General features: G+C 42.6%; 1 protein-coding gene across 1 annotated transcript; it reads left to right on the forward strand.

Annotated features, from left to right (window-relative positions):
* The first annotated feature begins 1,528 nt into the window (after positions 1-1,528).
* On the forward strand, positions 1,529-12,505 carry marchf9 (membrane-associated ring finger (C3HC4) 9). The gene is made up of 4 exons (XM_084015728.1): positions 1,529-2,178; positions 8,345-8,500; positions 10,440-10,632; positions 11,162-12,505. The coding sequence occupies exons 1-4, from the start codon at positions 1,846-1,848 to the stop codon at positions 11,488-11,490; spliced, it is 1,011 nt and encodes a 336-aa protein (XP_083871854.1). The 5' UTR covers positions 1,529-1,845; the 3' UTR covers positions 11,491-12,505.
* The last annotated feature ends 357 nt before the right edge of the window (positions 12,506-12,862 follow it).

The following is a 12,862-nucleotide window of genomic DNA, read 5'->3' on the forward strand; positions in this document are numbered from 1 at the left end:
TAATGCCATAACTAATATTATCATTTATGATACATAATTCTGAAATGGGCCATTGTGCACAGTTTAACTTTAAGTCTATTTCAATTTGAATACTTTTGTACTTTTTGTCACAAAGAATTTGACATTGTTGTATTGGTACTTTTGCTTGAGTAAATTGCTTACTGCTACTTTATAATACATAATCCATCTGCTCTGGCACACACCATATAGACATTCCTCCACACACACACACACACACACACACACACACACACACACACACACACACACACACACACACACACACACACACACACATGCACGCCCTAAGAGGTCCAGGTCCGGTTCGTAGTTCGCGCGCCCCCCCAGGTTCGTGTGGCCGCAGCGTCCACGTCAGCAGAGGGAGATCAGCACCCTGGACAGCGGCGGCCGGTCAATAATAAAGCAGCCACTGCTCCTTTCCAGCCCAGCTGCTGGGAGCACTGGGGGGAGGTACACCATCACCCACAGCAGGCGAATGGATGACCAGATTAAAAAAAAAAAACACCGACTTGTTTACAGGATGACAGGTTTCTCTCTCTCTCTCTCTCTCTCTCTCTCTCTCTCTCTCTCTCTCTCTCTCTCTCTCTCTCTCTCTCTCTCTCTCTCCCTCTTCTTCTCCCTATTCCGGAAGTAGCTGCTGCGTTGGTTCAATCTCCAAGCCGACCATTTCGAGGAGGAAAATCAGCGCCAGCAGCAACATCACCACCATCCCATCTGATCCAATAATCAATGCCATTACTGCCGTGTAATTGCTCTCGGATGCGGAGACATCGCCATACGTCTCCCCCCATCTTTCTCTCTAATTAGAAACATCGCAGGGTGCCTTTTATTATTCCAGCCTCCCTCCCTCTATCCCCCCACCCCCACCCCCTCTCTCTCTCCATCTGACCGTTTTTTTGGGGGGGCTCGCGACGAAATGCTGATGGACATCGAGGCGAAGACGGTGAGGCGTCGGGCTCCTCGGGTGTTTTCGTGCTGCCGTGTTTCCTTCTGAGAGGAATGGACAGGATTGTGTTTTTGATCTCGACGTGGATCGTCGGGGTGAAGGGCTCGGATTGTTCGTGGAGGCTTCACGAGAGGGAGATGAAATAGAGAGAGAGAGAAGAGGAGGGAAGAAAAAAATGGACCATGATCTGACGCTTGGGATGCTACAGTGAGGGACAATAAAAAAAAAAAGACATTTTTTTTTATAGAATTATCCAACTCAAACTTCCATTTCATTTTTCATTTGCTGTTTGTTTTTTTTGGATGATGATTCTCGACGAGAGTCCCAGATGTGACTGCGTGGATGGCAGCTCGTTGTGTTTTACACCCCATGTTCTGTTTGCTGGCTCCGTGTTGCTGCCTCTTCCACTCGTCCGCTCTCTCGCCGTCTTCTGCTTCGGGTAGCAAAACATGTAGGCTGTTTTCTGCTGCAAGACCGAGAAAAGGTGTCTTTGAAGAGGAATGGACCGTGGAGATCAAAGCCCGTACAAGTTGTTGTAGTGGGGGGGTTTTCTCTCTCCTTGCTTCGGGGTGCGGTGAAAGATGCATCTATATAGGCAGCGTTCACTAAGTTGTTTGAGTGATGAATATTGAAAGAGTGTGTCGGCCGGCTGAAAGGGAAAATCTTTCATCCGCATTGGCTTAGACACACACACACACACACACACACACACACATGCCATCAGTGGGGCGAGAGCCTCTATTTCTCTGGATCTCCACTTAATGTGAGAATGAACACATCTGTATGAATAATCATAATACCAGTAATAACACAGGGAGAGGCGACGACAACACTCCATTCATTTATTCCAGTCTGCTGGGTTCTTTATGTAGCCAAACATGTTCAAGTATCGGATCCGCATGTTTTTTAACGAACTGAAAGTCCTGGTGTTTATGCGATCCGATTCGACCCAGTCCGGCCCAGACACAGAGAGACGGTCCGCCACCATGCGAGGTCTGGGGATGGGCGGCTGCGGTTGGCCGCCTTTCGTCGACTGCCATTCCCGGGACGACGAGGAGGAGTACTACGGCAGCGACCCCCGGCCCCGGAGCCTGGCGTTCGAGGACAAGGAGCCCAAGCTGCAAGTGGGCCTGGACGCCGTGTCTCTGGCCAGCACCGCCAGCAGCCTGCGGACCCCCCAGTGCCGGATCTGTTTCCAAGGCCCAGAGCAGGTAGACATGCAGCAGCCCCGATGCTTTCCTTATACTACCGATGCCTTCAGACACCTCTTGTTTGTCTGTGCTGTGAATGTGCTGCCGAGCCTTTGTGTTGCCGTGGAGAGCCATTCCACCATCCATGCATGCATGCAGGCATTTATCTGCCTTCTTCCAGGAAGTGCTCCTGTTTTTCCCCCCTAAAGTTCTTTATTGTAATCTGCCATTTTGATTTTTTTTATTGTAGCAAATCACAAAGTGTGAATATTTGATTCAGTAGATCTCACTCTCTCTCCCTCCCACCTTCCCCTTAAATACCCCCTTTATGATGGAGTCAACATTGCAATGGAAAAATAGTCAAATTAGTTTTAATTAAATACACCAAAAAAATCCCCAATTTGCCTCATTGGGCTTTAAATGTGCACACCGTGTCATCACTCCCCTCTGCCTCTAAACCCTGGATTTAGAGGCAAATATTGTCCCTTTTTCCCAGATGATTGCTCAGTGATGTGGTTATCTAAATAACACTGTTTTCACAGCTAAGCTAATCAGTGGTGTAGAGGCAGCAGTTCCCACACACATCTGAGATCCGGGCCAGCATAGCAACAAAGAAAGTTAGCCAATTAGGTCTGCGGGATGACAAATAGAGTGAGAGGGCCTGAATATGCATGAGTCACAAACATTTTGTAGATGTAAATGAACTGTCCCCCTGTCCGCGTGTGTCACAGGACGGCGTGATCGGCGATCGATCGTGTGACAAAACGCTGTTCCTGGACAGACAATGGTGTCGACTGTGACCAGAAATGACAAGTTGAATGAATTTGTCATCCTTTTTTGTTCCGTGTGATCTATTTCTATTCCCTTCTCTCTCTCTGTCTCTCTGTCTCTCTGTCTCTCTGTCTCTCTCCACTTGATTTTTGTCCCAGAGCCCCGAGTAAAACAATAAGTAGTGCATCTCTTTGGTCCGTGGCCAAATGTCGATCTCACCAGATGTGCAGAAACCTGTGCCGCCTGGCTCAGCAGGTAGTCCTGAAGCCCGGGATAATTAGAAACACTGTAAATCCTGTTGGAGCACAGATGGATATTACCATTTAGTCACTTCTAGGCCTAGTGTTATTACAGCCCATGAGCTAATTCATGACATCTGCCTGGGATTGTCTCTCGTGAGACAAAGTAAACCGGAGAAGTACAGGACGGGAGTGTAAACCGGCTTTGTTTTGGATGCGAAGCCATTTGATGTTACAGACGGGGATCGACCCCCGGGTTGCTCTCTTGCCCACTCAAAGATCCTCCTTTAATAAAAGGTTGATGTTCGGGGCTTTGGGCTCTCCGGCGAGGTGACTCATCGTGCAACATGGCTCTGAGCTGCCTCTTTTAGCTACAGACAAAGAGAAAGCAAACAAAGCACTGAGGGGGAAACCCTTCGACTACTACATCGGCTCTGATATTAGCTCTGTGTCTTTTGCCTCCACGGCGCACAGAAGTGCCTCACACCTCCTTGGGCGCAGGGCGGAGGTGTTTGCTCACGTTTGCCATTTTATTGTTATTTCATTATTCAGGCAGGTCTCAACAGAGGCCGGGATCGTGTCGCTGTCAGTGGGGCCAATTACCTACAGACATAATCGCCTCGCTCTGTGGGCTGAACCGAGTATGAATCCTTATTAACTGTCTGTCGGAGGTGTCAGAGTGTGTCATCGTACAGTTAGTCGGTGGTTCACAGGAGCAGCGCCAGAGCCGGGCTTGAGGGGGCCGGCCTTGTTTGGAGCCTACAGGCTGCTGGAGTGAGGAGGGGTGGTAGAGGTGGAAGTGGCGGTGGCCAACAGCGTGTTTCCACGTTCACACACAGTCTGTAGCACTGGGGGGGGGGGAGAGGGGGAGGGTTGGGGGTTGTTGCCTAAAGGTTACAGCTGAGGAGGAAAAATATTTTCTTAGTCATAGAAGTGACACACTGTATTAACACCTTTGTGCTCTGTGAAGTGGCCTTGAGGGACAAACCCACGCCAGATCATCCAGGCAGGAAGTGTCTGTGTGTGTGTGTGTGTGTGTGTGTGTGTGTGTGTGTGTGTGTGTGTGTGTGTGTGTGTGTGTGTGTGTGTGTGTGTGTGTGTGTGTGTGGTGAGCAGCCATCATGTTTACTGGAACTATTCATTAAAAGGCCAAAACCAACAACGAAGTGATCTATTACTTCGTTTAATATCTTTCTCATAGAAGTCCTCATAAAAGTATTACTTTTTACATAAAATATTTAAGTGCCAAAAGTGAAAGTACTGATTATGCAGAATCCTGCATTTCAGAATAATATACATATATTAAGCAGGTAATACATTATTTATTAGTTGATTTATTTTTGTATCAATAATCTGTAAAGAAACAAAATAATGTGGACTAAAAAGTACTGTATTGGCATCCAAAATGTAGTAGAATTGGATAGTAGCATGAGTAAGTTCCCTTTCCACCGCTTCTACGAACGAGACGATAAAACATGTTACGATGCGACCATGTTTAAGGTTTGTTTGGGATCGTTGTCATGGTTAAAAAAAAGGTCGACTGTGAGACAGAGACAGGAAATGTCCAGCCGCCTCCCACGTTAAAGTCACACTGTTACGCTGGGTTCCTGTTTACCAGTTTGTACCAGTTTATTTTGCTGCCCCCAATACGCACCAGAGCACCAAATGTGGATTAATCCTCTGTTGAAAAATAGTCTCCAACAAATACACTATTTTCTCAAGGTTCAGTAATGCTTGATAAAAAAAAAATGTGTGAAAATTTGTGAGCCATTTTTTTTTAAAGATTTTCAGTAAACGCCACATTGTTGGTTTTGGTCTTTTAATAGAATTTGCTGATGATAACCAAAAACATAAAAAAAAACTCCGGTCTTATCCTTTCAAATGAAGTTGGTTAGCGTAAAGCGTGATGTTGCTGTTCCAGTCTACTGAAACAGTAAAACTCCACTCCCAGGTTTATTTGAGCATCAGCACATCCTGCCAGTCCAGATGTGACCTTCCATGCTTTGTTCTGTGTTTTTACTGTGTGTCGCCTTCAGGTGTAGGGCTTCACTCCCAAATGGAAGAGCCCACAAATTAAAAAAAAGGCACATTACACAGATTATATACTGCCTGTGTGTGTTTTACTTCTATTTTTATTTAGTTGATTGCTGCAGGATTTAATCAATTTGATTTTGATTCAGTTCAATTGCATAGATTTTCTATTTCCCCTCTAGGATCTTTACTATTGCAGCGTTACTGTTAAACTGCAGAATGTGACCGTGATGCTGGTAGTTTTTCTGTTTTAACTGCGCCTGTCTTTGCATTGACCTAATTTGCAGAACATGTTTTTTTTACCACATGAAGCACAAAACAAGATTTGCTGTCGGTTGTACAAAGTTTTCACCTAAAAGTCATTATTTTGACTTCAGTACATAAAAAAAAAAAAAAACATCTTTCACGCCCTCAGCTTGGTCTTCCGAAAACTAAATGTGCAACCTGTGCTCTGTGAGCACGGCGATCAATAGATGTGAACATCAAACAACGTTTGAATCTTGAACCTCCATTCTGGGACGTATTCAGGAGACAGGATTTTTGAATGTAAATAACATGAATTTTGACTTATAAACACATTTGATTACTTGACCGTGATAATTAGACGCTTGTGTCGAGAAAATCACTTTCTGAAATATTGTGTCTCTTATTCATTATTAATATAGCAGCTCTTGATTTGATGTCGTTGAGATATAATTATCACATTTTCTGCTTAAACGGTTTCTTTTCAAGGTGGTTGGTTTAAAAGCATAATTGCAGCTTTTAAAGGACTTTGTTTTTTGTTTTTGTTCTCGTTGACATTAACATCCTCATACCAGCCGGAAAATGTTTCCTCACACGCACGCCTTCCAACGACAGCTTGACATTTTAGAAATGTTTGCTTTCATACGTTTTTTTTATTTAGGTTCCCATATACTTCTGACCTTCTCCGTGTTATCTTTATAATGTCAGCAGGCAAGTTATTTTAAAGTTTATGAGTGGCATGTGGCTCATCTGCTTACCCAATCTTTTTATGCAGCGGGACACTTGAAGTCTTTTATTATAAGTGGGAAGGTCAAACGAGCCAGATGGGGGAGCGACAGAGTGTAGACAGACAGGAAAAAAAGATGAGGCATCGTTGTGTCAACGCCGTCCTCCGGTGCATGAAATCTGTATTGATTACGCTGGTAATCCGCTGGCAAATGACTCGAAATGTTTTCTGAGTCACCATTTGTAAATAAAAATAAACCAACCTTTTTAGGCTGTAAAGCCGCTGTTATGCTATCAATTGAGCCGGATCCCACTCTATCATTAGAATGTTTATTGCAACAAAAGAGAAAATCCAGTCCTTCTGTTTAATACGTCAACAAATATGTGAAAATGTATGACATGCATGCATGCAGAAATACTATAAATAAGCAGCAGACGATTACCTTTTCAGTAACAGCAGTAAGGGCTCTTAATTTGAAATGCAGGAATCAGATTGCAGTTAATAATCCCAGTAGTGCTCTGTTTTACTTTGAAATTTGGAGGTCAATTTGTTTTACTGAATTCCTGGGAGTTTGGTGGAAGGTTGACATCTGAAACTCACTCAGTAACACGTGATATCTTGTTTGTTTAAGTCAAGTTGACAGGCAGGATTACCATTCATTGTGCCTCGCTGAAGGACGCTGGAGCCGCGTAATACTAGCCCAACCAATATTGAAGTAAGGGCTCTGTGTAACGACCGCTACGTGGCTAACATGTATGTTTGATGTCAGAGAGATGGAGGTCTGCTCCGAGTTTGTGTGAATCGACATCAAGACTCACCAATGAGCCACACTGACGTACCCAACACTGTGGTTTTAATAGCTTTCCTTCTGTCGTGACGGGTGATGGATTTGCTTTTCTTTTCGCGTTTCATTAAGTGAGAACTTTGCTGACATCTGAGGCAAAGAATGCCAGTTGATTTTTAAGCCTCCTGACAAAATGGATGTTTGATGCTGAGCGTTGATGACAGCCCGAATGTGGTCATCCTTAATGTGGCGAATATGCCAACACACTTCAGGTGCTGGAGCGGTGCTGAAGAGACACCAGCGTGTTTTCTAAGACACTCTTAACAGAATTATTAGACGGAGAAAAGGAGGATTATTTTTTGCTGAAAGGAGAATATAATTTGTATTCTCGGCTAGTATTTATATGTTATTTCAGCCATCTCTTGTGAGATTTCTTGCATTAAAAAAAGATCAAAATGTTTTTTTTATCAATAAGATGCTTTCATGTGGACCGCCCGTCATTAAAGGAATATTTTACCAAAAGCAGAGGAAGCACTATGGCCATTTTGAGAAACGCAACATATGTGGATCTTATTAGTGAGTGTTCTCATCTCTTGCAGAATTGCAGTAAAATGAAATGTACTTATATTATATGAACTCTAATAAATCCACAAATTAGTTCAGTCTGATGAACCGTATATGATCTAAGATATGATCTAAGATCATTTCCTGTGTTTTCAGTTGAACTCACAAACTTAATCAACCCTCAGTTAGCTGAACTGTAACCAGGACACTTGTATCACCTTTCATGTAAAAACACAAATCCACTCATAAAACAAGGACTTAAAGATATATGGAGGAAAGGGACGCACATTGTGAAAAATAATGTTGAATAAAGTCAGAGGTTTGAGAATGTGGGCCTCCCCTCAGACAAAGCATGGGGAAAGGCGCCCCCTAGGCTATTTAATGTGATCTAATGTGATGAATGTTGTCAAGTTTTGTTCACTTCTGCCTCCCCTGAAACTGCTTGTTTGTAATGGTTAAAGGGATAGTTCCTCATTTTGGGAAAAAGTGCTTCCAGCGAATTAAAAGAATTGCCACTCCTGCAGTTGAGAGTGGTATCGATATTCTCATCTAATTATCTGGCAGAAACACACTTAAAGACGTTTCAATACTAGTATATTATTTGTGGGGGAAATTGTGTTTTGTAAGACAATGGGAGGAACCAAAAAAATAAATATATATATAAAGTCTCTAACACAATTTCTTGTATTTAAAGCAGTATCTCTGTTTGTATTCTTAGCAGGGCTAAACAAACAAGTGAGAACGATATCCAAATACATTTTTAAAGAATGTCTGAATACTCTGTTTGTTTTGCACTGACTTCATCACGCTGTGTTCTCTGTGCTGCAGGGCGAGCTGCTGAGCCCCTGCCGCTGTGACGGCTCGGTACGCTGCACCCATCAGCCCTGCCTCATCCGCTGGATCAGCGAGAGGGGATCCTGGAGCTGCGAGCTCTGCTACTTCAAGTACCAGGTGCTGGCCATCAGCACAAAGAACCCTCTGCAGGTAACGTGACATGACGGGTGAACACATGCCAGCTAATCTGTAGAGTTACAGATTGGAACACAGAGAAAAACTGAGGGGAAATAAGGCTTCACACTTCCTTCTTGGTTAGTTGCAGAACTTGAAATGTAGTGGTGGAGGTGCATTTCCCCATCTAGTGGCGAGGTGGCACATTGCAACCAACTGAAACTTTTCCGTGTGCAAGCCTGTGGGAGAACTACGGTGGCCAACGTGAAAACATGAACATGACAGTGGCCTCTAGAGCACACAAACCTTGTAATGATCTGTCAGGTGTATGTTTATTTTTTATTTTTTTTGTATCTAAAATCCAAATTTCAGATCTTTAATGGGAGGTAAAACATTTTTTTTAACATTTCAGACATTTCATATTAACACACATAAAACGTATAAGCGCCGCTGCGTCGAACCCAACACTCTTCGCTAGAACAAATCTCAGGCCGACGCTGTGGTGAGAGGACTGTTTGCCATATTGCGCTGACACATTTTCCCTCTGCGTCACTGTCCTTCTGCCCTTCTTTTCAGAGGCAGCCAAAACCTATTGAGAAGATGCCGTGTGTGTGTGTGTGTGTGTGTGTGTGTGTGTGTGTGTGTGTGTGTGTGTGTGTGTGTGTGTGTGTGAGATATTTGTTAACGTGCGTTTTCATCATGGACTGTACATTAACTCAAGCACTTCCCTCATGTGCAATTTATAGTACAGTACACTATTTCCTTTTTTTTGCTTTACACTTCTACCACACAACATCCAAGACAGAGATGTACTTTTACTCCAATACTTTCATTTAACAGCTATTACAGATTAAGATTTTACATTAAAACACCTGATACGTTTATCAAGATTGTTTATTATCATGCTTATGATCACACTCAATACTTTTGGGAGGGTTTACGTGGAAATATTGTTGAGTAGCTCCACTAAAAAAAAAATATAGAAAATATTAATTTGATTCTAAAAATATATCCACGTATTTGTGAGTAGGAGGAAATTAAACTCTAATAGTAATGGGCATACGTGTTACATATTTAGCTAAAAGATAGAAGAGATAGAAAAACAATCATCGCTGAGTAGAACAGAGATCATAAATCACTCACAGCACCGTTTATTGTGTAGTACTGAAAAATCTGAATCAATGCTAACTAAATTATCTGTCATCTCTTCTTTTCCACACTCTTGAGATGCGAGTGGAAAACCCGAAACGCATCAAAATCAAACAATCATTCCAAATCTTTGCTCATCGGAGCACCAGAATAATTTAGGCTTTACTCGGAGTCATTTCATGGACCATCAACTCTTGTAAGTCATCACAATTTGCACAGTATGAAAGAAAATGGTGGAAATAATTGCCTTAAAAGTAATGGATTAACAGTTGAAATAATTATCTACTTGGGGCTCCTCCTGGTTCTCATTTAAATACTTAAAAATGTCCAATATTCTCCCCCTCTCCCATTAATCATCTGCACAACCCCTCAGATTTATCTTGTGGCCCTTTGGAGGGGCCTCGAGCCCTAGGTTGGGAACCGCTGGACTAAAGTAACTATATAAGATTGTTAAAACTCCACCGTTGAATTATTCATTTTTTTCAGTTATTTTCATTGGCACAAGTACTAGTTGGAATAAAAATCACTTTAAATATGAATAGACCGTATTATACCTTCATTTGCCATCTGTATTTGTGTGTATCGGTAGTGAAACAATAGTTTTTGCAAACATGAACTGTTACATAATAGATTTATAGCTGAGTTTGTGCTGGAATAAAAGCATGTGGGGTGAGGACGAGGTGCTAAGAAAAGACAAAAATGAATGCGTAGGAAGCAAACATGAACCTTGTTTTTGGACGGGATTTTGAGTGTACTTTCACTTGTACGTTTGAGTAAAGAACTTGAATACCATCACTCATTGAGACATTTTTCTCCTCTCTTCCAGTGGCAGGCCATCTCTCTGACAGTGATAGAGAAGGTGCAGATAGCAGCCATTATTCTGGGCTCCCTTTTCCTCATCGCCAGCATCTCCTGGCTCATCTGGTCCTCCCTCAGCCCCTCGGCCAAGTGGCAACGCCAGGACCTGCTCTTCCAAATCTGCTACGGCATGTATGGCTTCATGGATATCGTCTGCATAGGTAAGAGATAACGTGGGCGCCCCCAAAAAAAATCACACGGCAGTATTAGAAATAGATTCCGCAGCAGTTATAGACGGATTGTATGAGAATATCACATGAAGAGATGGAAGGTTTAGGTTACAGAGCATGAAGGGATTATGCAACGAAAACACAAAACATATATATTTATAAAGATAGGTTGCATTATGCAAGGACAAAATAAAAAAGATGTATTCAGTTCAAATAATTACACAGAAACCAAACTAAAATAAGCAGATGGTGCGAAGCGAGGACGCTGACGACGACATTACAGAAGCACATTTTGAGGAGAACAAGAAATTCTGTTTTCTCGGCGCAACCTGGTTGAATGTCGGTGTGTAAATTCCCTGTAAGACTGCGGACAGATGGCGTCAGATATCTGCACCGTGATTATTGCCAACTGTCTATTCTCGTCCACGGGGCGAGATGGAATGTTCCCACCTATGTGATGCTGATCGCTGTCATTTTAAGTGTGCTGTAAAGCAGATCATTCACTCTTCTCTCTGCCCAGGCCTCATCATCCACGAGGGCTCGTCTGTGTATCGAATCTTCAAACGATGGCAGGCTGTCAATCAGCAGTGGAAAGTACTGAACTATGAGAAATCAAAGGACTTGGGCGACCCGCTGAGTTCCAGCAAGACGGGGGCCCGCGGCTCCCGCGGAAACCCTCACGGCCTGGCCAGCAGCAGCGGCGGGCGACAGAGCAGGAGGTTAAGAACTATTCTGAACCACCACTGTGGATACACCATCTTGCACATCCTGAGCCAACTGAGGCCCAACGACCCTCGGATCAGCGCCACCGGCAACCGGGAGGTGGTGATGCGGGTCACCACCGTGTGAGTCGGACCGGGCACGATGCGACGGGACGGACCTCGTCTTTGTGTCCAGATGTAAATGGAGAGGACAGACTCGTGGACCTAATATTCAAACACTAGACTCATGTAGGCGATCGGAGCCTCGTGAGGAGCCGGGCGATGCCACATCAACAGACACTTGAGGATTTCTCCTCTTGTTTCGTACGACAAAAGGAAGCCAGATGCTCCTTTTCAATAATAAACGATGAGAATAAGGATGAATTAAGAGACATTAAAAATGACGTGTGTGGAGGAAGAAACGTGTAAACAGGCTTTATAACCGAATCCAAGGTGACGAGGGATTTTTTCCAGTTCAATATCAGGATGCACAGAGACATTTTTCTTTGATTTGATCCTCTTGGTTTGATTTGTATCTATTCTTTTTGTTTGTTTGTTTTTTACTCGCTTTGATTTTGTACGGATGTATGATTTTAGAGGAAATCATGTAACTCCATACATGCCAAGCATTTCCAGACGACTATGTATAATTATCTTGAAATTTCTACAGGCTAACCGATGCTGGTGAATAGACCGAAAACTGAAACAAACAAACATGAGGGGGAAACAAACAAAAACGACGACAGAACAATAAGTCAGTACAAGTTTTAAAAAAAAGAAAAAAAGAAAAAGAGGAAAGAAAAGTAAAAAAAAAATAATTTAATGAGGAATCAGTAAGATTTCAGTGACACTTAACCTTCCTGCAATAAAGATACGTATGTACATTTCACAGGGAATTTTGCATGGGTATTTAATTTTATTCTTCATCACATAACATAAGCACATGACAAATTTGCTCTATTTCGAATGGTGCTTGCCAAAATAAACACTTTAGAAACATCTGATTTCATTGCACCAACTTTTTGTCAACATGACAAATGGCAGTGTGTTACAGCTCTTTCAGCTAAAATACAGATTGTTGCTGCTGTGTGCTGATTCAGATTTGATAATAAGTAAACTATTGGATTAAAAATGGGGATCAGATGATCTCTTACTACTCAGTCTCACTCAGTCTCTTCTTTACTCCACCTAAAGCATGTGTCTGATGTAAATGTGGTGATTTTTTGGGGGAAACACAATGGGAGATCCTTTATTTTCTATATTTCCATTAATCTGCTTGTTTAAACTGACTAAAGCTCTTCATTACAGTAGCTAAGGGAGAAATAATTTAGGCTGCAATGAGTAGTCAATCAATTAGTGGACGCTAATAACTACTTTGATGATCAAATAATCCCTTTTAAGGAAAAAACAATCATTTGCTGCCGTTTATCTGTTTTGTATCATCATAAACTGAACATTTAGAGATGTTTTCATTCTTTTCTGACATTTTATAGACTAAATTATTAATTGAGTAATTGGGA

This window comes from Eutrigla gurnardus (assembly GCF_963514095.1).
Source record: "Eutrigla gurnardus genome assembly, chromosome: 8".
In the NCBI taxonomy this organism is placed as follows: domain Eukaryota; kingdom Metazoa; phylum Chordata; class Actinopteri; order Perciformes; family Triglidae; genus Eutrigla; species Eutrigla gurnardus.